The following is a 27,340-nucleotide window of genomic DNA, read 5'->3' on the forward strand; positions in this document are numbered from 1 at the left end:
TAGTTGGATGTACAATTTGATCTTGACATAAGTGTCTCAGGAACTGTGTGATAATGAAATTTGATCTTTATAATATGTAATAAAAATAGTGAGGAAAAATAAGATTTTCAACCAATATGACTGAAGTTTTTAATTAGTTATTTTTTTCAGCATTTCTTTTAAGAAGTTGATGCATTGAATCATGTATAACTATACCCATAAACTATAAATTATGTGATTTTTTAGGGGAAGGGGGATGTGGGTGCCAAAGAAGTTTCTTCTGTAGCAGAGGAGGCTGGTCTTGGATTCAGCAAGCATCTTGAGCATAAGTACATCCTACGAACTTTGAAGAAACACTGCTTGGTTGTTCAGACAACTTTTAAATAAGTAATGACTGAAGTAAAAAAAAGAGAATCTATTGACTCACTAATAACTAATGACTAACTAATAAACATTTCTGTAGAAGTGCTGCCTTACTTATTTTGGCTCATCATGCTAGATAAATTTATGAATATCAGCTTGAATAGGATTGAAATCTTTTACTTGGTGCCATCACTGAGACACACTGATGCTGTCCTCCGTTATGACTATATTTTCAAAATGCTCCGTTTGTGTCTGTGATTTGTAGCTGTGATCTGTGCATGAATTCAGTGGACCATAGGCTTTACTCAGAGTAGAATTTGAACACTGCCAGTTTTGAGGATTTGCATTTTTGTTCTGTTGTTTAAATTGGCAGATATTTGTTGTTTTGGCACCCTGCAAAGATTACTCATTAAGTCTACTTCAGTTATGGTGCTCAAGTTGTGCTCAAGCTGTCACAAAGTTGGTCTTATCATTTTATCTATTAACATGCGGGCTGATTTGTGCATAAACAAGTATCTGTCAAAACCAAAAGCAAATATCATATTCTGACTACCCTGTCAAACAGCTGTCAGACAGAAATACCTGATCAGATTTGAATCTAGGCATACTGCAACCTGTTTCCAGTTTTAAAATGTTCCGTTTTATTGCTTAATGCATCTAAGGTAAATGTGGATCTGGCTAAGAACTTGCCATGTCCCATCTGACTGAAGCTCTTCAGGGTCAACTCCATCAAACTTTGTTTTATTGTGATGAAGCAAATACATTCTCTCACAGTATGATTTTTACAAACAGGTTACAGTCACCAGTTGGTATTTAGTAACACTGTTTATGGGGAGAAGAAGAAGGCTTTACATCCAGCCTGGTCAAATAACATGTAATGCTGTTTCTTTGTGCTTGATACAGATTGCCAGATTGTTTCCTTAGAGCCAGTCAGTGAGTCAGCTTGAGCCAGTTAATGAATTAAAACGGGAAGCTTGATTAGTAGATGCCAGTATGTAGAGGACAGAATTGAAGAAATACTACCATGTACCAGTCAGAACAGTGTGATGACAAACATAAAGACAATGCCTCTCTGATACAACAAAATGGTGGTTGGCTGGGGAGATGAGATTTTTCTCCCACCTGTAAGAATTTCCTTTGAAGTTAGGGGAAAATTTGGGGGTTTCACCAACTCATCTCCCTATAGAATAGCGTTTTCTGTAGGTTGGCATGGGCCTCTGCTGAAGTTGGACTGCATGTTCCTGCTTGCAATCTGGGATCCCACAGCTATGGGATATTTTGTTCTTGGTGTCTTGTGAGCTATAGGAGGATACATGAATTTCAAGGTCATACAATATAGTGATGCTGTTCTTACTGTCTGTTTTTTACATGTCAACTTTTGTCCAGCTTTTTGCTGCTTTCCCAACAGCTATTCTGGGTACAGCTGCTTCAATACATCTAACCCCTTAGAGGAACCAGACTTTCTTGACTTAAATGCCTAAGAGCACTGGCTTTGCAAGGCACTAATCTTTAGCAGGCATTATTGAGTGTAAATGTGTCTGAAAACCAACCAGATCCAACAGAATTTGAATATATTTAACGAGATCTGGACAAACTGTCATTCCTCCTGTTAGTGAGTAGTGCATTCTAATTAAAGCAATTGACCGGTGTGGTAAGTGCAGTCACTTACAAATGCCATAGTCAGTTCATATATGTTTATAAGTACTGCATTTAGATACATTTTGGGCTGACTAACCCCTAGTTGGCACAGCTGGAAGCAGCATCAGCTGTTTCATTGTCTGATGCACAGAATACTTTCTCCCATAGCTTTAGTTTTGCCTTTATGCAGTTAGCACCCAGTTAGTTGATTCAGTTGTCTGCCCATGTCTTCTTTGGATACAAAATGCTGAACTCTAAAGAGATGCAATCCTCATTAGAAAACCATGTTTTGGATGGAATCTTTGCCTGAATTGAGGTCAGGCAAATTTTATTTTTCTTTCAGAATCTCTAGGAAGAAACCCCCCACAAACTGTCCTTCTCACTGTCCTGTTACCTTAGTTCTGTATTCCCTGTACTTTACTTGAGCATCTTTTAACTAACTTCTATGGCGGAAATAAATCACATGCTTGCAGCTCATAGCTGTAATTTTCCTCTTTGCTGACTTGTAATCCCCCACCTACAAACTGCTATACAGATTTGCTTTATGAGATCACATTTTGTCAAAGTATTGATGCCGTTGTACTCAGTGAGACCAGAGAAGCTTTGCCTGTGCAGATCTGGAATAAAAGATTGAGAACAGTTTTTGTTTTGTTCTCTGCTGAAATGTGGCTTGGCTTCCTGTCTGGAAGTTTAGAGTTTTAAAATAGCCAACACAGGTTGTAATGAGAAAAGGAAAATGGTTTGTGCTTCTCAGTCTGCAGGGTGTGTATGTATATATGGATTTCTGGCAAGCCTATTACTGTTATTTTAAGTTTGTGGCTAGTAAAGACATTTTCCAGTTTCAGATAGCATTCTTTGGCACACACACTGCTCTTTAGGAATTCGCCAACATGCCTTGTGGTAGCTGTGGGTGGTGTTCATCACTTCCTTACTTCAGCTTTGGACTGTTGCAGAGAAGATTAGGAGTTGAGGTATTTTGGATATTTTTTTGCAAGGCTTTATGTTTACTACTCTGGATCCTAATGTAAAAGTGTCCTGGACATTTGTATTTGCTTAATCTGCCAAGTTCATTGTCTTGAGTACTGTATGCATAGCTTAGTTCTTCAGGCACTTTCACTAGAAAATTTTGCATGCCTCTTGTGAAATGTAGCCTAGAGATTCTTCACCTGTGGCTTTTTGTTATCAGCCCATATAGTGATGACTCTAGCTCTTATTATTAGGCCAGTAGTTGTAATGAAGGTCTTTTAGCCCTTGAGTAATATTTATCAGTTCGAAAAATTTAATGTTAACTTTTTAAAAACTGAAGCTAACTACTGTACATGTAAAGCTTCACCATTCCATTGGGGAAGTGCCATTACAGGATACTGCAATTTTTTAACAAGTGCCAAAACCGCACTCCAGTTTTATATTTGTTTCTGTGAATAAATAAATGAGAGTGAATAAATGAGTATGAAAACTTCAGGACATTAAATTTATTTTCTGCACTAATTCCCATCTCTAGTGGAGGAATACTGATGGTTTCAGATGCTGTTTTATTACAATCTAGTTAAAGAGTTTCCATATAGGAGTAATGCTCTATAACACGTGTCTATGTGGAAAAAAATCCATTTTCTCAATTGCCTTAGCAAGAATCTTCATTCTAACTCAGGCTTTTTTCTGTTTTTTTTTCTTTTTTAACTTGAAAGAGGGGCAGCAAGACTAGTCTTTGTGTGCATAGGCGTATTTGAAAAGGTATTTCAATTGAATGCCTTACCACTTCAGATGGCAGCTGTAGTGTTGATCTGGATTAAAAGATCAAGCATTACTGCATTTCTCTGTTTTTCTGAAAATTTGGGTCATAATAACCTGAAACTATTTCAACTGGATGTATGCAGTATTAAAGTAAGTAATAAAATTAGCCTTTTTGATTCAAAATTGTTCCTAAGAATTTTTTTGCATCGAAATGGTTTGTGGATGCATATTTATTCACTGCTTTTTAACTTGTGGTTCTTGGTTTTCTTGGAGCAGCAGCAGCACAGCCTGAATCTTGAGCATGTTGTCCTGGCAGATGCTGACCTTCACCAGCAGCCAGTTCATCATGCCATTGGTTTTTTCTTGCCATTGGTTTTTTGAATTATGAGCTGCCAGTGGATGCAAGATGTTGGCTTGCTTGCTTTTGTGAACATTAAATACTGCAGTAGAACTATGAGCACTCAGTGCAGTCTGTTTTATGTTCTCCCATTGCATCTTCATGAGCTTACATGGAATTATAGCAAGAGAGAGCTTGTGGGTATGTTTGGAGATCTGTTACTGTGATGTGGCAATGGCAAACAAGGAAGATAAGGACCATGCCATGAAAAGGTAGTTCCCTTTTGTAAATAGTAAGTGCTGTACAAACTGAATGATAGGTTTGTATTACTTGAAACAAGTAAAATGATTGTTTGAGAATTAATACTTTTTTGTACATTCAGTTAATAGTGGTATTGTTGATTAATAACAGTACTCTTGAAATCATATCTGAAAATATACAGACAAGCCTGAGGTTTTTAAATGGTGGAGGTTTTAATTTTCTCTTATATGTTTCCACAGTTAAATATGGTAATAGCATTTAAACTTAATTTTTTAGAAGTATTTGTTTGTTCTAAATTTGTCTGTAAGAGTTCAAAAGTCTTAATTGGCTTGTTGAATTTCCTTTATTGAAATCAGGTGTCATTTAGGTGGCATCATTATGTGATCAATGAATGGAGGTGTCTAGGGATTTAGATGTTTAGAGATACAGTCATTAGGCAGAGAAGGAATACTTAATTTCAGGGGCCTATCTACATTGCAAAAGCCCTTGTCTGGCTACTTTTTCTTTCCACAAAAACAGTTTTTGTATAAGATCTCAGTGCCTCAGCTTAGGTGTTGAGATACATTTAGTCATCTTTTTCTGTGGAGAACTGTTGACATTTTTGATGGTAATTTGGTGAAATCAAAGTATCATGTTTTCAAAAATAAAAAAAGCTGTTAGGTGTATATAAGAGTTAAAATGTACTGTGTTTCTGGAAACATTATTGCTAACCCCCTTTAAGAGGTGCTCGACTTTCGTCAAGACATTTAATACATGTTCGTGTGTTTGGAAGATTTGTTAATCATTTAAAAGATGAAGGTGACATTTCCCTGACATTTCATATGTAGCTTGAAAAATTAGCCTTTTGAAAGTCTTAATTAAAACAGAAAACAGGGCAGACAACCTTTTATTATGATAGATAGGGATTCAAAAAAAGAAAGCAAAGGTGTCTCAGTTTGAAAGGTGTCTGCTAGGGAAAGCAGGGCCCTCCCTTGTAAAGGAGTCTGCAAACCCCGTCGCTCTGACTGAGCACAGTTTCGGAGCCGAGGGGCTGTCAGGCGGAGCTCCGTGTGCAGGAGCAGCAGCTGTTCCCCGGTCACTCCAGCCCAGCGGCGCTCGCTCCCGCCGGGCAGAGCCCGCGCAGCGCCCGCCGCGGCCGCTTCCCCGCCTGCAGTTCCCGGCACGGCCGGAGGGGGCGCGGCGGCTCCCGGGGCGGGGCCGGCAGGGGGCGCTGTGCGCGGGCCGGGCAGCGCGCGGTGATGGCGGCGGGGCCCGGGCGGGAGCGGACGGGAGAGAGAGGCTGTGCCTCAGCAGCCCTGGGGCAGCGCCGGGCCCGGGCGGGAGCGGACGGGAGAGAGAGGCTGTGCCTCAGCAGCCCTGGGGCAGCGCCGGGCCCGGGGCCTGCAGGGCTCCGGAGCGCCGAGCGGGAGCCGCAGGGAGCCTGGCAGAGGCGGCTCTGGCTGGGCTGTGGCGGCAGCAGCGGCTCCTCCTCCAAAGCCAAGAGCGAGCGAGAGAGAGCAGCTGCCCCGCTCTGCTTTCACCTGCTTCTGATCTCACCGGGTCTCTGCCCCTCCCTCCGAGAGAAAACCCCAAAAACCAGAGGGGTTCCCCCTCCCCTGTCTCAAGTACTTTGCCATCAGTGCTTCTTTAGCAGCTTAATGGGAAAAATTCCTCAGGCAATGAGTAAAAGAAAAACTATCCCTCAACAAAGGTGTCAATCACATTGTAGAAATCATAATTATTTTTTAAAAATTAATCTATTTACACAGTGTTTACTGATATCTGAACCTTTCCTTAGAAAAATCTGCCAAAGATTTTTCAGGTTTTTGTCTCCAAATATTTCACCAATCTCTTGCTTAATACTTTTTCTTACTGCTGTTTTCCCGAAGAAAAAAACCAAAAATTACTTCCCAGCCCCTGTTTCAGGATGTGGTATATAAGGAATGAAATGCTTAAAAGTAATCGTAAGAGAAAAAAACTTTATTTTGAAAGAAAACAAATATTTTTGATAGTAAGTTGAGTAAATTCCTGAACTTGTTACAAATTGTACATATTATTTCTAACAGCCTTTTAAAAACCTTTAAAATTATCGTCATATTGTGTTACTACATTCCTGCCTGTAGTATAAATTTATGTGCACCTACTTCCCAGATGCCATAGAACGGCAGAATAATTTAAATTGGAAAAGATCTCAGAGGGTCCATCTGGTCCTGCTTCTTGCTCTGAGCAGGGCCATCTTTAATGTTATATCAGGCTGCAAAATGGCTTATGCATATTGAGGTTCTAGCATCTCCAGTGATGGAAGTCTCTCTGGGAAACCTGTTTCAGTATTTGATCACTGTCCTCATTGTGAGGTTTTTGGACTTTTCAGTATCAAACTGGCATTTCTCTTAATGCAAATAGTCCTTTGGCTATGTACCATGAAAGAGTTTGGCTTCATGTAACCAATTTATGTTCAGCTCCCTTAATTAGAAAACTAATGTAGAAGAATTTGGAAAGACAAAATAGTAATGCTCAGATATGTGGAGGACTTTCTGTAGAATTAGTGAATAAGTAGATTGGGCTTTACAGATTTGAGAAGTGCAGGGAAGGGAAATGTAATCAAGATGTGTTCAGTGTGTTGGGTGTGGGGATACACGAGGGAAATGAATAAGGAATAACGATTGTCTTTGCAGGAGCAAAAAGTAGGGCTCATCAAATAACCACAGTAGGCAAATGATTCAAAACAAGCACACAAACACGTTCTTAAGAAACGTATAATTAAGCTGTGCAACTGGTTATTACAGTAGGACATTGTAATAGGTTATATAGATTCAGAAGACAGCTGAAAAATATGGAAGAAAAATTCTTCCATGACTGTTGCGTGTAAAAACATCACATCTTAACTAGTAGGGCTCATCTTACACTATGGATCCTCGGAGGACAAAGACATACTCTGAAGAATTGTCATTCTCTTTTTCTTACAGGTTATTACTCCACTGGCATAGTCTGGGATATGCCTTTGGTCTGAAAATGTAACTCAAATTTCACACTAGTAAGTCTTGTTTTTCAGGCTACCCCAAGCAATCCAGGATAGGGAGCATTAATTTGTATCCAGTGCAGTGTTTTACAATATGTGTACATCAATTATGCAGAATTTCTGCTGCTTTGGAAGGTGTTACTTGTTTTTAGAAAACAAAATGCTGCCTTACCATAAAATGATTTTTGAACAGCAATGTTGTTTAATTGGTTTCACTGTGTACTTGAGATATTTTTAATTAGCTTTGAATATTTAAATTTTTAATAACTCTGTTATATTGACATGTCTCTGCACACTTCTAGACATCTATAATAGTAAACTAAGAAAATGTATATTATGATTCCTGGAAAGGGACTCCAAAGAGATTATCTACTCAACTCAAGTTATCAGCTTTTATTCAGCCAGCAACTAGTTTTGTATGTGAGTGCCATGTTAATAATTTAAAATACTCTGTGTTTTTTGGTAAAGATGGCATGATACTTTATCTGGTTTTCTACTTATGGTCTTTCTGAGGTACCTAGATCTATCACAAATGGGACAAAAAGAGAACAGTCTTTTGTGGAACAACATTAGTCTTATTTCTGAAATCAAATCAAAGTCTAGGGATATTGGCCATGTTCTTCTGTATGCTCAAATTTTAATATGTCAGCATTTGCATCTCTTTCAGTGAGTGCTAATAGCTATAAAACAGACACGTGAAGATTTTTGTGGTTAGTGTATCTACTCATTGGTTGGCAGACCATAGTTAATGTTGCAGTAGAAGTTTATGACATGCTTTTGGGGCCGCTCCTCATTAACTTTTTATCTCCACAATTGAAGTGACTAATGCAGACAATCATTTTCAGAAAGTTATTTTTTTTATTTTGAAAAGTTCCTGCTTGTAAATCACAAAACTTCCATTCCCACACCATACTTTTATAGACTTCAAAAAAACCAAAAATATTGCTTGTTCTGCCCATTGTCTAAATTTGTGGCCTTAAGATGAGTGTTGTTCAGCACCTTTTTCATCAAGGAAAGTGTATCTTCAAACAAGAAAGGAAGCTAGCATTCACTTTACGAAAACTATATTAATTGCTCTGGCAGATGCTGTCTGTATGTCTGTTTCATCTGTATGTTCATTGAACGTATTGTTTGCAGTAGCTGCTGGAATTTCCCTGTCTGGTTTATCTTAGAGGCCTTGTACTGTACTGAGATAGTTTTCATCAAAATCTCTGAGGACCAGTTCTACCAGGTCAAAATCACAAGAGACATGAGAGAATTTTTAGAAGATTGTTTATTGCCTCATGGCATCAGTCTCATAGAAGGGTGAGACCTGTGGTGTTTCATTTAATGCCATAATATAAGAAGCCGTCTGCTTCTTAGCTACAATGCCTTATGTTAGTTTTTTAGCCAATCACATAGTTCTGTGAAACTTGGTAGCATTTTTTTACACCAATCATTAATTGCTTTGCTTTTTGTGGCTTTGCCGTAATGCGTCATTTTTTAACCAATCATATAACACACTTCACAAACCTACATTGATACATCTTAAGCTTCTAAATAACATAATAACAGGTTCTATGGCTAAACTTTAAAATTTTTTATTCTCTTTCTTAACATATTGCTTTGCTTACATAATGTATATTTCTGTTTGCTTAAAACATATTTATACTTAAACTACAAACTTATATTCTTAACGTCTGTTTCACTGTCAATGTTCTTATTCACTAAGCTTTCTCCAAGGTCTTAGGTCAAACACTGTATCCGTCTCTATCTCTGAGCCTGTGTGCACAGGGCCCTGAGAGTTCTCTGTATTTGCAATTCCCACACAGTTCCCTAGCCAAATCACAGAAACAGTGCTATCACTCTCATCCTTTAGATACCACTGATAATGTTCTTCTAATTGAAATCTCCTTTTCTTCTGAGAGCCTTTTCTCTTTCAGTTGGAGACTCATCAGTACATTTCCTCTAAATTTCCTGTGAAAGTTCTGTGATTTAATTTGCAAGGCCACATTCAACTGCTCTATCCTTGTGGACAGTTCACATCTGACTCATGAGGCATTTTTTTTGGTTGAATGGAATAATATTGAATGGAGTATGGGCTTATTTCTATCACTGTACATACATGGCTGACTAGTATTTTAGGAATATTCATATGCTACATTGTCCTTTGTCTCTTGCTGATAATCTTCCACCTTTGATTGGTAGTATTACTATTTGCCTGTCCCTCCAAAGCATTAATTCTGTTTTATCTTTACCTTAGATCTCTCTCCAGCCACTTACTTCTTTGCTTTTCTGAAAAAGAGTGTAGACTAGTTTTCTTTTATGATATCATCTAAAATATAGCCTCAATCCTGGATTTATACAGCTAAAAAGTCTTCTGGGCTTCTACATCATGCAGTTCAATTTAAGCAAAATCTTTTTTTCCTATGGCTTTGTCTTACTTACGTTCATTGAAAATACTTTTGTGACTATGACTCATCTAGTCTGTCTTTTTGATTGTGTCAGTCTGCTGGGTATATTGTTTTAGTTCTTATGCACTCTTAAGATTTGCAGTGATTTTGCTCAGTGACAGAACTGTGTGCTTGGCGAATGGGAGATTGTTGTCCACAGGAACATGTCAGTTGCAGAGCATGACCATAGATTGTAGTGAAAAATCCCCTGAAACACACAGGACCTCACACTGCACAAGATCCCCCGAAGAGAACATAGGAAACTCAGATCCTGGTCATATATGAAGACGCAATTGAAGAAATCCTCAAGTAAAAAGTTGAAGTAACTGTTTCCCTCTTAAGAAGGAAAAAAACCCGAACAGCCTTCTGTTCCAACACTCCATAGAATCTGCCCCACCATGATTCGGTGATACCAGTGAGGTTATAGCCCTGCAAGTGTGAGCACATCTCCAGTTCCTCTCCAGCTGTGTGCATCAGCATAGAGGCATTTCAGTGGGCTCCCAATGAAGCTGACTTTGTGTCTGGAGTGACTGAAATTCCCGGGTGTTCAGGAGTTCTGCTGACCTGCTTGCCTACCCCAAGCTCTGGGCATCTCAGTGGTGTGAGTGGGATGGCATCTCATCCCACACCTTATCATTATTAAACCTAATGATATCCCCCTCCTCAGTTATATCTAGTTTATGAAATAGTTAAATTCAGTTCATTCTTGGGAGTCATTAGAAACATGACTAGTCCTAAAAACAGAAATATCAATAATGCATTTTTCATAATTCTTTTTATTATATATTCCCATGACAGAGATGTGTTTAAACATACTTAAAGAGATAGGTTAAAATGTTTTCTAATGACAGCTTGTATTTGCATATCCAGCTTCTTAATGGTAGAAGTTTTTTACTACAATTTTTTAGTAGTAAATTCTGTTTTTGCATAGGATATTATGACCAAATATTATGAATTTTCTTTCTAGTAAAATTGGTATTGTATAACATAAAGAAGTGAGAAATCATTCTACCATTTTTTTTATATCTCTGAAAAGAATTAATTTGAGCTGAAATGAAACTGAGTCAGTTACTATGCTTTTAGTAGCTGTGTATATATGCTAGTAGGGATACTACTCCATAATGCTCTCTGTAGTATCCCTGAAGCAGAATTCCTAATTCCTTTCCAGTGTCTCGCTGAGATTTGTTAGTCTGATAGTCACATGTCTTACAACTTTGAAACTTTTGTCATGACTACATATTTGGCATGTTTGTTTTCTGTTTGGTGACATGATGTCTGTTGGAATGAGCACTGTGTGGAATTGTAATGAACTTTCTGAGCTAATAGTGTCTTTGCTCTCTGCTAGGTTCCTTCAGAAATTTTAAATTACCTAGTACTCTGAGGTAATCCTTTCACCTACTAAATCCTTTGTTGAATTGAGAGGGGCTTGACTGAGAGGTTCAAAATTTGATGTGGCTGAAAGATAGTTGTGATTTGTATTTGCTTTTACTTTGTAAATCAAATTTACAATAACCCTGATTTACCTAGTAAGATTGTACACACTTGTACATAAATACATACATTTCAAAAGATGGGTTGTTCTGGGTTGCAGTTTTACACTAGTTTAGAAAAAAATACATACTTAATGTGCATTTAAGAATCCCTCTGTACTCTTATATATACTATTCTGACTGAAAAACAGATTTCCTGCAAGAAAGTGCGTCCTTCTAAGGCACACTGCAACTTGGCAATGGCAAAAAAGTCAGTAGAAGACCACTGTTATATCTCTTCAGTTTTACTTAGAGTGCCCTAAAAATGGAATTACCGTAGTACTGACTACAGATGTATTTTGTCATATATCTGGTTATGCCTACTGTGCAGACAAATTCTAAATCTTCATTTCTGTAAGATAGAAACTAGTTTCAATATGTCTGGGAAAAGAGCTGTGGAGATGCTGAATAAATGTATTGCAGTTGGAACAGGACATGTGCTACATTTTGAACAATGCCAAAGTTTATCCCTTAAATACACATTTCAATACTCACTCTATTTAATGGAACTGTTTGCCTCTGTATCCCATTCAGTGGTGTTTATCAGAGTTGTTCCAGTCCTTGCATCTGGTATTTTGAATCAAAAAAGCTCCCTCTTGTTAATATTTTATTGTTAAGGAGAAACTGGTGAATGTAGAACCTTACTTGTCATTAAATAAGCAAGCTATTAGTGTCCACTAGAAAGAGAACTCTTAAGTTTTGGTTGCGGGAAATTAAGTAGAATTTGTGAATCTTTTGGTAACTTACTTTCTTCTATTAGGTAAGAGGTGTACATTTAATTGGTGTTAAATCTCATGGCTCACTTCTGAAGAGATTTGTGGAGTGGATCATTCCACAACCAGAACAATAGCAAATATAGACTTTGTGTCTTAGTTGTTAATGAGGTTTTATTGTTTGGGTTTGTTTGTATTTTTATCGTTAGGTTTTCTTGAGGTGTTTTTATTTTTTTTTGATTGGGGTGTTGGGTTGTGGTTTTTTTTGTTCTGTGGTTTTTGGTTTTTTTTTGTGTAAGCAGTTCAATTCAGAGCATCACAAAAATAAAAACCAGGTTTCAGCACAGAGTTGTTTTATTAAAATTAAATTACTTGGTATATGACAATGCTTGAGTCTGATAAAAGGTATAAAAATGTTATTGATGGGTAAGTGGGCACATAGTTAGTGAGTATTTCTTTGCACTCTTTTATTCAATAGCATATAAATTGCAGACTTATGTTACCAAATAAATAGCATTATTTTGCTAAGATAATCTTTAACTTGTATCTTGTAAAATAAACTCTATTTGGAAATATTTTTCAAAGACTGCTAAATTTGGTGTACAGAATGTTTACATTTGGTTGCTTGTTTGGAAGTCCTGGAATGAACTGAAACTGCATTTATTACATTATGAGATTTTTTGTTTTCTTCTGTCAAAGATATGCATTGGAACTTGGAAGCAATTTTTCTCTGTAACACTGGCAAACAGTTGTAGTCTGTCTTCATTATCAGTTTTTTACAGTTTAGTTAACCTAAAGCTAATTAGAGTGAGGTTGTTAATGCAGGTTTTTTCTGCTTCAAGTTTATTTACTTTGTGAGTACTCACTGAAGTATCTTTGCTGTTTCCAAAGGTGCTTTACAAGCAATAAACTCAGTTTGTCTGTGTTAAAAGTACTTTTTTCAAAGGTTGTTATTAATTTGAGAGCTGATACCTAGAGGTGAAGAAAAATACAGTCTTTGTACTAAGTCAGCTTATGAGACCTTGGAATTTTCATTGACTTCTTCTGAACTAGAGACACTTAAAGGCTGTTTTAGTGTTCCAGTCTGAGCCCTATTCTTGAAGAATTTTAAATCCAGACAGTGGCTGCACTTATGGTTTACAGTAATGCTAGAAGAAAAATGGCTTCTATTACTTGCAGCAGTGGGTGCTAATACTTACAGGTAGTCTGTTGTTAGAGAAGAACCTGTTAATAAAGGGTAAAAACCTTTAAGATGTGTTAAGTAAGGATACGTAGAGCACATATGTAGAGTTTTTTACTACGTGGGTTTTTTTATTTCATATTTTCAAATAATTGTCCTTTTAGAATGACAGGTATTTCAGGAGAACTGAGAGTTATGTCTCTTGTTTTTGGGATATAAAAGAATTCCAGTTTAATTTATGCTTAAAATAATTGCACAAAACATTTCAGGAAAAGCGGGATTTGTAAGTGGTTAAATTGATCTGAGCTTAATCCTGCTGATGTTGATACTTCCTGTCTTATATCAGTAGCAGTTCAGCCCCTGTCTTTTATTTAAGTGAGATTCAGGATTCTGTATTGCGCATCCTCCAATAAATCAGTTATCTGTGCTTTTTTTCACTGAAGATTCTGGCCTTTCTCCTAGGACAAAAAGGATAAAGTCTCAAGATTTGACACTATACGTCATTCCATAGCTGGAATCATAAGGTCTCCAAAATCCATGTTGGGTTCATCATCGGTGAGTAATACCAATACTGTAGTGTTGTGATATATTCCGTTATTTTTACAACTTAAATAAGATTTCTTTTTTCTTGAAACATCATGCATTTCCATCTGAATGGACAAAAATTACAAGAATGTTATATAAACACTGTTCTGACTGATCAGCATACAGGATAATATCATGGTATAATGGTATGTCAGAACAACTTGCTGCACTTTAGGAGAATCACAGTTTGTGTATTCTTTGCAGCTCCCAGAGTGGTGCTATATTGTTCAGAATATTCTTCCCAATGAGGCTAATTTTCTTGAAATACTCTGTATAATAATAATCTGTAGTAGGTTAGATGGCCAAACATAATTGCTGCAATGTATTCTCCATATTTGTTATAAAAAGTTCCAATGCATATTGTTGCTATTGCTACTACTTCTGGTACTATTTAAGTAACTAAGTGTTATAGATCTTGCTTAAAACCCCACTAAAAATGGCTGTTGAGTATCTCTGAAGTATAGTGAGCTTTTGTTCAAATTCTGTAATTGCTGGACAAACGTCCTTTTTTCTTATACTTTTGTATTTCCTTTTGTTTGTTTCACATGAAAGCTTGTAAGATTAGTTAGAATCCTTTAGCACCTACTTAGGGATGCATCAGATTGTACTTGAATACCTTCTTCTGCCTTTTTCTTGAACATGTGATCACCATAACCCTCCCAACACAAAATCAAACCAAAACAACTGAAAAACAAACAAAAAAAAGCCCTGCAAGAAAGTTGGGCAGAATTTTAAAAATTGTTTAGGATTGCCTTTTAATTGCAATATTTTCACCTAAAATATAAGCTGAACATAGCAGTCTTGAGAAAACTTCAGAAGCAATAGGTCTTCAATTTTACCCTGCAGGATTGCATCCAAGAACCCATTAAAGAATTAAGAGGGAAAAATAAAGACAATTGTTATTTCTTCCACCCATTCAGAATGGGTAGAAGAGATAATAATTACATGTATGTAAATATACATGTGTATACAAAGCACAACTGTAGAAAGTGATGTAGGAATGAAAAAATAAATATGATCGTGAGATAAAATTAGGGTAGATGCAAATCTGGCTGTAGATATATGGTAGATAGGATTGGTGAAATATATTGGAATATATTTGGAAGAAGTAAGATTGGCATTGGTTCATTTGAGTCAGAAAGTAAAATCTGAGTAACAAGTGCAATCTTAATTACCTGTAGCTTAAATGACACCTGAATGACTTCAGAGTTAGAATATATAAACTAGCCAATTTTCACTTTGACTTTGTATTTTGACTTATTGGTTTTGTGTGTATTAGAAAAGTTGACAGTATACAGCTAATATTTGCTTCATGAATTAGTACTTAGCTATTAAATGTGGTCGGCTGTTTCCTGCTGACAACTACGTAACCATGCTTAATTGCTAAATATATAAACTGGTACTTAAAACTTATTATCTATCAAACAAAATATTCAAAGTGGTTATTGAATGTGTATTATAAAGTAATATTAACATATATAAAAAATTGTTATTTTTTGAAATTGACCAGGACAAAAAGAGATCTCTTTGGAAAAGGACCAGTACTGATCCTCTCATATAGTCTAGTCTAAAATGTGATCTTACCTACCTGTTTTCAGTTTATTTGTTTTAAATATTTAAAGTTTTCGAAGTATTTCTGAGTATTTAATTTTAAAATATACTAAAACTTTAGAAATGGAGCAATATCTTGGTTTAAATGTGGTGCTTTTTAAAACACTGTCCAGTATTTTTAATTGCTGGGATGAATTGAATTTTGTTTGTATAAATTACAGAGGACTAATTTTTTATGTCATTTGAAAAAAGTCATAGGGAAACCATGCCATTTTAAAAGTGGACAGGAGTTTTTACTTTTTCTGTGTTGACACTGGAATTCTATATATGCTCTCAGAATGAGAAGGTAAGAAGTAACACAGGAAAAAAATGTAATTTGAAGAGAAAGAAACAAGGCTCAGGATTCAGGTAGTTTTTCTTGGATGATGTGCAAGCCAATTTTCTACAACAGCAAGAGATGTAAGTTTAATCAAATGAGGAGAGGAAACACAACAGTGGGAGTAACCTTCATGTACCAGTAATGAAATGCTGTGAATAATCTAAATGAAGAGTCTGAACAAATTGCATCATGAATGCCAGCTTCTGCCTCCTGCATATTTTTTTTGGTACGAGACATTTGAGCTTGACACAAACATCTGCTTTTGTTTACAGGATTTTTTTAAATTGTTTATAGGATAATAGGTAGAATTAATGTTTGTTTCAGATGGTATATTATTAACATGTAGGAATGAGCCAGGTAAACAGAGACAGAATACAGAATATGCTTTAGGGTATTGTCTCAAATTATCAACCTAAATTTATTGCTTTACATACTCATTTGTGTCAGTGCTACTTTTTTGCACTGTGAAATGGAAGATACCTTAAGAAAATGTTTTATTTATTCAAAGATGGAAAATAAGGGATTACTGAACATTTGCATTCAGAATATATACGAAAATATAATACTGAGCATACTATTAGTGTAATAAAATATTGTTTCCATTTTTATTTTTATTTAATTGGTAGTGCAGGTGCAATAATATGATATGATATGATATGATATGATATGATATGATATGATATGATACGATACAGTATAATACAATATAATACAATATACAATATAATACAAATAATAATTTTTCAGTGTTAGAAACAACTCCGCTGTTTGCTCAGTTTTTATCTTGAAATAAGGGAAACAGCTGAGGACTTCTTCTTTTTTCTGTTGGAGAAGAGCATATGTTTTAATGGCTTGTTAAACAGGGAGAGAGAAAGGAGCTCAATATAAGGAAAGACGACAGTACTAGATCCATGGCGAGCATGATGAAAGGCCACATGAGGCCATCTCCTTGTAGAAGAAAAAGTGTGATTAAATATAAAAGTAATATAAATATATTTAAGTGACATAAATAATACATAACAATATAGGATATCAATATTTATAAATATATTTTATAGAAATATATTTCTATAAAAATGTATAAATATATAAATACATACCCACCAGATCCACCCAATAATTAATGAGTGAAATATAGCAATAAACAGAGATCTTAAAGGGAAAAAAGGCAAAAAACAAGAAGCGGTGGTGGGGGTAAGGAGGAGGAGTTGAAATTTGCAGTCTGAGTTCCTTTCTTTTTACACAGTTTCATTAATTTGTTACCTTCCAGGCTAATTAACGACAAAAATCCTGGAAGGAATATTCTTCCTTTAGGCTGTTTGAGTGCTGTTTGAGTGCTTCTGTAAGTGTACATACAAATAAGCAAGACATCCATGCTCCAAATGAGATTTTTAAACATTAAGGCCTAGAATATAAATTTGTCATATTAACTTGCTGGCTGATATTTAAGTAGAGTTTAAAGAAAAGAGGTGGGAATTTCATTTTGTGCAGGCAGCGTATTATTTTCTTTCCTCAAAGACTAATCTATTATCCAATTCTAGCTATAAAATGTAGTAGAAATATTAGTCCTAATAGTGGTAAACTGAATTGAAATCAATATTAAAGTAGATATATATCCTGCATTTGTATTGTTTTTTCTGGGCCTTCAGCCATGTTTTATTCTATAGCCAGTCAGGGTCAATATTGTATCATGGAGAAAATATATTGGAATCAGAAGACTTGTTCAGAAAAATAATGCAATTTTAATAACACTCAAGACAAGAATAATTGCCACTTACTTCATCAGAAAAACCACCTTGGTATGATAAAAAGTAAGGATAAGGTAAAGTGAAGGGCAATCAACAGAGAAAACTCTGGAATTTCCACTGTTTCTTTCTAAAGTAATAAATAGAATTTCAATCAAATTTCAAAGAGAGGGAAAATTTATGATAGAGTTATAGATAACTGAAATGCTGTTCTCCTTCCATAAGCTCTTTCTCTGCCATAAAGGCTCTTAAGAGGTTTTGTTTTGGGATTTTATCCTGTTTGTCTGAATGGTGCCTCAGCCTGCACCCAGATTGTACATTAGCAGATGTTACAGTCTGGTGGCTTCCTTCTTAAACTATAAAATAAGTTACATGCTGAGTTGGTTTTTTTTTAAACATTCTTTTATGAAGGCCATGAATTAGATTAGTAACCCTGTACTGTCCTTTTATCCTTAGGAACATTCCCTCTCAAGTAGGAATCTGCTCCTGTGTTAAAGGGTTTGCTATTCTGAACATAGGAGAGGTCTAGGTTTTCTTTCAAGTCAAGCTCAGCATCTTTGACAGTAAATGTTCAAGTAAATAACATTGTCTAACATTCTGAAAGCTTTTCTCTTTCTGTTAGGAATTTGTGAAAGAAAGTTACATAATGTCATTTAACAGTGGTGGACAGCTTTCACCTGGGATATTTTTAACTCTTGATGAAATTCAAAGATATGACTAACTTCTTGGCCAATCAATATATCTGCTTTTTAACACGTTTGTGTGCTGATAAACACATAATCTTGGAGTCTAGTTTTTGCCTCTAAAAATCCTGTGCAATTTATGTTCAACCTGTAACAGAGCACACTCACTCGTTCTAGTGATGAACCTGTTGGTTATGGTGGTTATTTCAAATCTCAGATCTGAAATTCTACTTGATGAGAATTTCATCCATGATGATTCTATGTGTGTCTGAGAACACAAGGGTCTGTTAGGTTCTTAAATATGTTCTCCAGTTTTCCATCAGGATCCTGAACTAAACTAGTCCTTTGAGGTATAACTTGGGCAACCAGAAGCCAACAAAGACATTTTTTAATAGCTAAAAATCTGTTCAAGTGCTAAAGAATTTCAGATAATTGGAAACAAGAATTTCTGCATAGATTCCCATTCTTGGGTCTGCTCATTTCTCATTTGAGAGTCTGAAGCCATTCCTAGTATTTTTTGGACTAGGTGAGGCATTGTAATCTGAGTATCTTCTGAGGAAAACCTTAAATGTACAGATGGCCTCCAACCTGGGTTTTTATCGGGGCAGAGCAATTCAGAATGGTGTGCTTTCCTTGCATCCGTTGTCCTTCATTGAGATGTAGATCTCCGTGGTGTTATGTTACCTAGGTACAGTTCAGGAGGCTGAGGAGCATTCACATACCTGTTCTACTCAAAATGTGCACTGTGTTATGTCATTCAGAGTTCTGCCCCTGTGGCTATGAGAATTTCTATGAGTTCTGGCAATGTTTTTGAATAACATAGAGCTTAAATGAGGGCTTGCCTTCCTACCCTTAACAAAAGAATCTGAAGTGGTTAGTGACAAAATATTAAGTTTTCTTCACTGTTTTCTTAAATAATGTAGGCATATTAAAATTAATATGTGAAATCATAGATGGAAACTCGTTAACTTCCACTTACAGCTACTAGCTGTAAAGAATTCCTGACCATATTTGTGTCTTCAGAAACTTTTTTCATAGAATTCATAACGTGTGTGTTCTGCACTACAGGGTACATGCTAAGAAAAAAGTCTCAAAATTATTAATTGATTGGGGATGCAATTGATAAATTCTGTGAAAACAGTTTATCCAGTTCAAGTGCTTTGTATGAATGAATTTATTATGGTTTTGTGTCTGAGAATTTTCTGTCTGGATAGAGAAATGTTGAATTTTCAGTTGTGAATAGTATGTCAGAATGTGTGAGAAAGAGTTGGTCAGTATGGCTTACAAAAAATAGCAAGCCAGATTAAAAAAATTACATGGTTTTATGCATGATTCCTTAAACTTTTGCTTTTTATATGTTGATTTTTCAGGTAAACAGAAAAGAAAATGTTCAATATGCCTTTGTGCAAGTGTAAGAGCTGTAAGAGCCTTGATCTTTTTGGTTAATAGAAATACATAGTTTAGATTCATAAAACAAATTACTGTTGTTTGTGATACTTTTCATGTGCAAGTAAAACTCTAAAAGTGTACTAATATAGTAACATTTTTCTTCAATATTTTTCCCAAGTTCTTTGATGTAATCTCAACCACTGAGAAGCCATTGGCTGAGCAAGACTGGTATCATGGTGCAATTCCAAGAATAGAAGCCCAGGAGCTGTTAAAACAGCAAGGAGACTTCTTGGTGCGAGAAAGCCACGGGAAACCTGGTGAATATGTCCTTTCTGTGTTTTCAGATGGACAACGGAGGCACTTTATCATACAATATGCTGATGTACGTCTCTGATATAGTACTGATTATTCCATTTAGGATCTACATAGCTTACTATAGCAAATGGATTTAGCCTTTATGTGAAAGTATGAAAAGTGTTGGAAATATTTCCATCAGTGCAGGAATCAGGGGTAAAGGTCATTTCGGAAAGCAAAGGAAAAGCATGAAGTATCAGGTTATTCAGTATCTGTTGTCTTATACTGAAAACCCAAAATATTTCTGTAAAGATTTTGAAATCTGGAAGTTGCTACTCTTTATTTCTGCATGTACATTTGGTTATTGGTTATTTGGTTACTCGTTTTCGTAGTTGGTGCAACTTAGGCTGCTTCTAATTCAGACTGTAAAGATCCTACTGCATATTCCAGAAAAATGGAAACAGCCATGCAGAAGAAAACGTTCTCCTTTTATACATGTGGGAATTGAAGTCCCTGTTTCTTGAGATGCTTATTTTCTATTTCTAGTCCTGTGTTTATTTTTTTGTTCAGTATAACACAAACGCTTTTGGGTGTCACACAGTGTGTACGCTTCTAATGGACCCCCTTGTTGCTCTGAGGAAAAACTGATGACTTAATGAACAAAATATTAATTATTATCTACCTTTATGTAGTGTATTTCTTTTTATTCTTCTTAATGCATTCTTGGCTTTTTTAATGTATGTATTTTTCTTTTTTACCTTGCAGAATTTTAAACTTATTGAAATGTGACAGCTCTCATAACATTGGTAGAATTTTTTATTGAAGTATGAAATTACAGGAAATCATTCACAGTTTTCATTCAGTATTGCTGGGTCTTCTGTCTCTTGTAGTAAAGTTTCCCATGCACAGAGAAATTCTCAAATTTATTTACTTAATCATATTACACTGAGGGAGTTTCATTGTCTGAATCCCCAGATGATGCAGTGTGCCTGGGGTAACTCAATATTGTGTACGTGGTTTATTTCCTTTTAATGATAAGCAGTGATATTTTTCAAACTTCAGAGAGGTTGGAATGCTTCTCTAGAATTAATGATTATAGACACTTGTCATGCTGAAATGTAACAACTGTTTATTGTTGCATAGCTTGGACAGTCTCTGCATTGTCCGGTCAAGATATCTATGCTTGTACATTTATCCATAGAGCATTGTGTTCATCTGCTCTTGGGATTAATTTGTGATAATTTTCTTGTCAGTCACAGAAGTTAACACTTTTTTTTCTTAAAGATGTTCAGTACTCTGTATGCATTCCTATGGGATGAATTTTCTGAGAATGAGAAAAAGCTCATTAAGCTCTAGAAAGTAGGTGTTGGGAGTGTTAGGGTCCTATAGTGAGGGATTTATTCATTAGTGTTTTTGTAGGCAAGTTCAAAAAGAGTTGTTTGTTTACACTGGTATAAACAGTGTGGAATTGGGTCTCTGACTGGTCAAACCACAATCTTGGATGGTTGACAGGTCTCCATCTTTTTTTTGTGAATCAAGTATTGAAGATTAGAGTAGGACATTGGTTGCAACAGCCATCCTTTAGTGGTAAAAGTGTTCTGTCTCTAGTTTTACCATCATTTGAAAGGCTAATCTTGATACAACTATGTGTGTGATAAATTAATTAATCATTCCGCTTTGAGCATCAAAAATTACTGCTGTCATTCAGGGCTACCATTATTTTCACTTTTTCTTATTTGAGGCTGTGCCATTTTAAAATTTTTGTTTGTTAGTGATCTTAGTAAGGATCAGGATTGGGTGTAAATACACAGAATCAAAGTACACTGCCTTCTCTGAAGGTTTTACGTAAATGGTAGCAGATGAGCATATGACTGGATCTGGAAGGAGGAAATAATAGGCAATAGTGGTGGTTGTGCTGAGGAGACTCTTAGAACAGCAAGTTTTTTTGGTTCATCACACAGAAGTATGAAGGAGCTTATTTGAAAGGAATGGGAATTAGTGGTCAATCAAAGCTGAGTCACTGTTGAATAAACAATGAAGTGTTCAGGCTGTAGAAACATTTTATGATAGAGATGTGTGAATGTTAAAAACAGCTGACATGACCCAACTGTCTTTACTAACAGCAATGACATTTCAGGAAGTTAATGCTTTAACACTTAAGGAAAACAATGAACTTAGAATGCACTATGGAATTGAGCCCTGAGGGCTAGAAATGCCTGTGGTAGAGGTGTTCATTGCCCAGTTGTGTGAACTTGAATCACCATCTGTGCTCTGATTTTTTTAAATTTTAGTACTTCTTCATTGTTGCTTTGTCAGGTTGGCTTATGGCAGCTACTGCCTTGTGGGAAAAGCTCTCTAACTGTAGATGCTGAATCATATGAATGCAAGAGACTTTATCATGTTTCTCAATCAGCTGCCCAATTTCTGTTTGATGCCTGTGTATGATTTACCTTTGTCTCTAGCTTGTTTAGACTCTCCTGATAAATGCTATTTATTAAAGACCAATTATGCATCCCGCACTCAATGCCAGGGATTTACTAATTTTAAGAGACAATAAATGAAGGAAGATGAGATTAGGATAGTATTATGTATCTCCTGTTTATCTATCATATAGATTTTTTAGTTTACTTGCTGTAATTTTTACAAATAATTCAGAAGTTGGTGTTATTTTTTCTGGCTTAGAAGATTTTTATTTCACTCTGTGAACTGGCCTGTTTAAATGATGAGTTTAAACCATTATTTAATCATATTGCCTTAAATGACTGATGCAGTAATTTTGCATTTATTAATTTATCATTTTCCTAACTGTCATTCCAGTTAATGTAAATGGTATTCAGTAGGTCAGAAAAGGAATCTAAAGTAACTCTATAAAAATGCACATTTAATTCAGTATTGTTACTAGTGAAGGAAGTTTGGTAAAGAACTTTTGCAGTTTCTTGTTCAAACTATTGTTTATAGAGAAATAAATTTTTCCTTTTGCCTCCATACAGAATCAATATCGCTTTGAAGGAACTGGTTTTCCAACTATTCCTCAGCTCATAGAACATCATTACACAACAAAGCAAGTTATTACCAAGAAGTCGGGTGTTGTTCTGCTTAATCCGGTTGTTAAGGTAATGCATACATTCCAGAATCTTTATTTAACTGACAGTAATTTTGGGGGGGTTTCTGTTATTATTTAAGATCGATCCTATGAAACTCCTCAGAAGATTTTTCATTTTTGTTCATTTTATGACTCTGTTCCTGATTTCTTTCAAACTTCTCACCTCTGTGCAATACATTCAATTAAAATAAATCTCCATCCTGATTCTTATTATTAATTGCTGCTATTTTGAAAGAATGGCATTTAACTTCTGTTGTAAATTACTCACCAAAATCAGGTAGGTCAATCAATAAGGCAATTTATTAGTTCGTTGATAAAGAACGGGCAAAGCAGCACTGGGGACGCTCCACCAATACGTCCATCCTACTCTGGGTCACTGCCCCTTTTATAGGCAATTTCTTGGTGGGCTGTGACATGCCCACAGTGCTGGGGTACAAGTCTGTTAGCCAGCACTCAAGTGGCAGTGGCCATGAGTCCCCACTGGACAAGGCTTGAACATGTTGTCAGGTTACACTCCTAGCAAGCAGGCAGCAGCAGTGACAAGTCTGTTCCTGTTTGCTCAGGCCTGTGTTTCCTTATACATAAAAGTGGATACAATTCATGATTATAGTGACAAAATAATAAAAATACATAAAAATAAAAAACCAACAATTTACAGCAAAGTGATTTAAGCAAATATAATGAAATCATCTTTTACTGTGTCCCATGTCCTTTCTTTACTTCAGATTCAGTATTCTTGTTTATATTGATTTTATGGTGTGTTTGTATAATGACACAAATCACTATGTAACACCTCACACTTCTTATCAAGTATCCTCATACTTTTCAGTTTCACATTTGGATTTTACTACTAAGTAATTCAAAGTAATAGTTCATTGCCTTTCCTTCTATAAAGTAAAAAATTTCTTTTAGGTAATAGAGAAGGTCTCATGAAATTTGGGAGACTTATGGCAATCCATTTTGTCTCTGTTTTATATCACAAAAATAAGTTAGACACAAGAAAAAGTACTTATATTCCAGCATCAATGAAAATTAAAAAAAAAAAATTTCCTTTTTAATCAGGGAGAATCTTTCAGGATGGAAATAAAAAGGGCTACATATTAAACTGTATCAGTGTTTTAAGAGTTTCCTTTCACTTCTTCCAGAAGTTTTGCATTTAGTAACTACCTAGTTGACATTTCATTCATAAGGCAGCTCCACTAATATCTTTGCAGCTTAATTATGAGTAAGCCCTTTGTTCTTGATATATTTATTTTTTCAAGACTGGCTTCAAGCCTGTGTTCAACAAAATTTTAGGAAGTATGACAATTTGTGTTTCACCATTAGTTACCTGATCCAGGGTCGTAGTTGTTTCCTGCTAATAATCCTAAGAAAGTCCAGCAAGGTCTTTTTCTCAAAATTGCACTTAATCTGCACTTAACTGTTCTATATAGTTTTAAAATTTTAAGAATGGGACATTTGAAATACACATTTTATGTTAATATCTTGCTGATTACTAACCTGATGGTTCATTGAACATAAATTACTGCTTGCATTCATTTTAGATCACATGAGAAGGCATGGGAAATTAATTTTGATGTGGGAATATAATTCCTTTTGATATTAATTGTTTAAGTTACAAATAAGGGGTGGTTAAGCTCAAAATGAGATATTTTTAAATCTGTTGGCAAATTTCTCTCCAATACTGTGTTTGTTTTAAATGTGTAATGCCTTTTCTGTTTCCTAACTGTACTTACTGTGAGACCAGCCACTTTAGCAGATGTAAAACGATAGTATAGCATATTATCACATAATCTTAGTTATTGTCTGTTAAAGTGGAATACATAATCTGTAAAGCACAATCTGTAAAACAACATCTCTTCATTCTCTGTTGCTTACTTTGAAGAGAGGGAGTTTCTTATTCCTGCCTTTTTTGTTTCATTTTGTATCTTTTTTCATAGAATTTAGTTCAATTTATCCATAGTCTTCTGTAACTATAGCCAAATATTTTTTCTAGTACCGGTCTTGTATGTGAAATGGCATTCCTGGTCATTTTACCGTTGCTGCTCCGGCAGCAGCAGTGAATTCCCCCCCACGCAGCAGCTCTGACCGATCGTTCTCCTCGGAAGTGGAGAGAGCAAGAGGGAGCTCCCAGCTGCCCCAGCCCCTTTATTTCCCAGCCCAATTCTAATGTCCCTCCAAGAGAAACTCTCAGATAAGAGGGTAGCCAGCTGCACCTTCCCGGGGCACCTTCTTTTGTCTCTGTTAAGTACCTACCTGGTCATTTTTGTCTCTTAGCAGCAAAATGTGAGACAATTCCCTAAGAGAAGGAGCAAAAAGGGAGAAACCCTAACCTTTAACAGAGCTTTTGTTTTTCTTCTTTTCAGGCGGAAGATTAAGTGGGTTCACTCCTCTCTGGGCTTGTTGACTTGAGTTAGTCTTAGTATGAACTAAACTTAGTATTCACTAAAAATTAGTGAAAATAATAGTATTTCCTCTAGGACTGTGCTAGTTGGTAGCTGTTCTGAGCTGCAGTACACAACTACTTCAGCTGCTCAGGTTTCCCAAAAATTATGCAAGTAACCGGCATCTATCCATAAAATCCACAGGATGCATCTATTTTATCCTACGACTTACCTTGTCCTGGTATGCATCAGTCTTAATATTCAAGGGTGCTTTCTGTGCTACTTCCATTCTGATAATGTTACGTGAAGTAATGGAAAGGGTGACTGTTAGAACTAAGAAAAGTATTGTGTGACAGGAAACTGATTGTATAGGTTTTTTTAAATATACATATTACATAGATTGCATGTAGGTTTTAATGAAATTATGAAATACAATGTCAGTTTCTATAGCTCCTAATACTTAGTGTAAACTAAAACCAATGTATATATATATACTCAGTGCTTCCTGCCCAGCAGTTTGGCCAAATAAGGCAGTGTTGAAAAGGGTGTTAAGTACATGATATGAATTTCTTTAATGCAGCTGTTCAATTTAAATTGTTTTGGTTTGAGCTATAATTTTTTTAGTGGTTTTAGTTCTCCTATCTGATAAAAACTATTTGCTGTATTCTGAAGAAGTACTTCAGAATGAAGCAGAAGACTGTTGTGAGCTTTCCTTTTTAATTAGCATGGAACTCAGGCTTTCATGTGGGAAAGTTTAAGCAGTTTTCAGAAGTAGCATGTGCATTCTGACACCTAGTGTTGGGGGTAATTTATGCATGATATGCTCTTACCAAGATGTCTTTAATCGTTTCCTTAAAGTTCATTTGGCATCTGCAAAGACGTTTTTGCTTTGTTCACATTATAGCTGCACAGCAGTCATTGTCATTTTATGTAATCTTTAATCTTTTTATGCAAATTGCTGTCCCTGTAATAACCTGTTTAGAAATTGGAAGTTAAATACGACAAACTTCATAGCAAAAAGATAAAGTTATGCTTTTTAGTTTGTTTTTGCTTTTCTTCTTTCCCACAGTCATTCATCCTCCTTTACTGTATTAGTAAAATCAGTGTTCACCTTCTGTGACGTTGCCCTTGAAAAGAACAGGCTTAATTGTGTCACAAAATGCCTATCCCATGTCCCATTTCATGTAGACTGAATTGCCTGCTTGGAATTTTAATGATTCTGTAATAATAGAATTTAAATTAGAAAATTTGAGGGCATTAAAAAGATATCTGCAAGTAACTTCTTTAATGGAAAAATGTCTCATATTTATTTATAATCTTCTAGAAAAAAATGCTCATTATGTTCTTCAGGTTGTTATTGATGGACTGACTGGTACATAAAGCCCTTGAGTAACTGAGAGCATACCCCAGGACTTTATTAATAAAAACGCTGTTGTGACCATACTGGATGTATTTTAACCTTCTAACATCTTTGACCTCCTGTTTTAGAGGTTTTTAGATTTCTTTAAATATATATTTTATTTTTTTTTTTTACATTTTTACAGGTTACACAATCTATATTAAGTTGTGAATGTGCTTCAGTTTGACTACTAGAAAAGAGAATCGAAAAAATAGCGCATACCATTTTTATTTAAGTGTAACTGAATTAAAGTTTTCACTTGTATCATAAATACATCTTTGAAGTAAGTTTGCCCAGGATGTACAACTGCTCATGGGAGGGACTTCAGTTTTCAGAATCGGGAAAGATCTAGCCTGAATTAATGCTTTTCCCCTAAACATATGTTTCACATTCTGAGCACCAATTGATTCACTCTGGAGATCTGCTACTATTTCACTAGTGCTGAAATAGTCATAGTATATGGATGCTCTGTAGTTAATTCAAATTCTGAGCTTATGGAACAAAATTTACTGCTCCTCTGTCAGGTGAGTTAGGCCATGTGTTCATTACTAGTAACTTTAGTTTTAAAATTCTGCGTCTATTTTTATATGACAAACAAGCCTGTGATGTAGTCTGATACATTTTGTGTACATAGGAAAATGGTGGATCATAAATGATGAAGGAAAAG

At 35.7% G+C, this 27,340-nt stretch overlaps 1 protein-coding gene across 2 annotated transcripts in view; it reads left to right on the forward strand.

Moving 5' to 3' along the window:
* FER (FER tyrosine kinase) overlaps positions 1-27,340 on the forward strand; it is a 165,284-nt gene that overhangs the window by 60,294 nt on the left and 77,650 nt on the right. For both annotated transcript variants that reach the window (XM_056513421.1, XM_056513422.1), the window contains exons 11-13: positions 13,624-13,716; positions 19,672-19,875; positions 22,778-22,900. In XM_056513421.1, the coding sequence (XP_056369396.1) occupies positions 13,624-13,716; positions 19,672-19,875; positions 22,778-22,900 (420 nt within the window). The remainder of the gene's footprint in view (positions 1-13,623; positions 13,717-19,671; positions 19,876-22,777; positions 22,901-27,340) is intronic.

The sequence above is a fragment of the Oenanthe melanoleuca genome, chromosome Z (assembly GCF_029582105.1).
Source record: "Oenanthe melanoleuca isolate GR-GAL-2019-014 chromosome Z, OMel1.0, whole genome shotgun sequence".
NCBI classification, from domain to species: Eukaryota; Metazoa; Chordata; class Aves; order Passeriformes; family Muscicapidae; genus Oenanthe; species Oenanthe melanoleuca.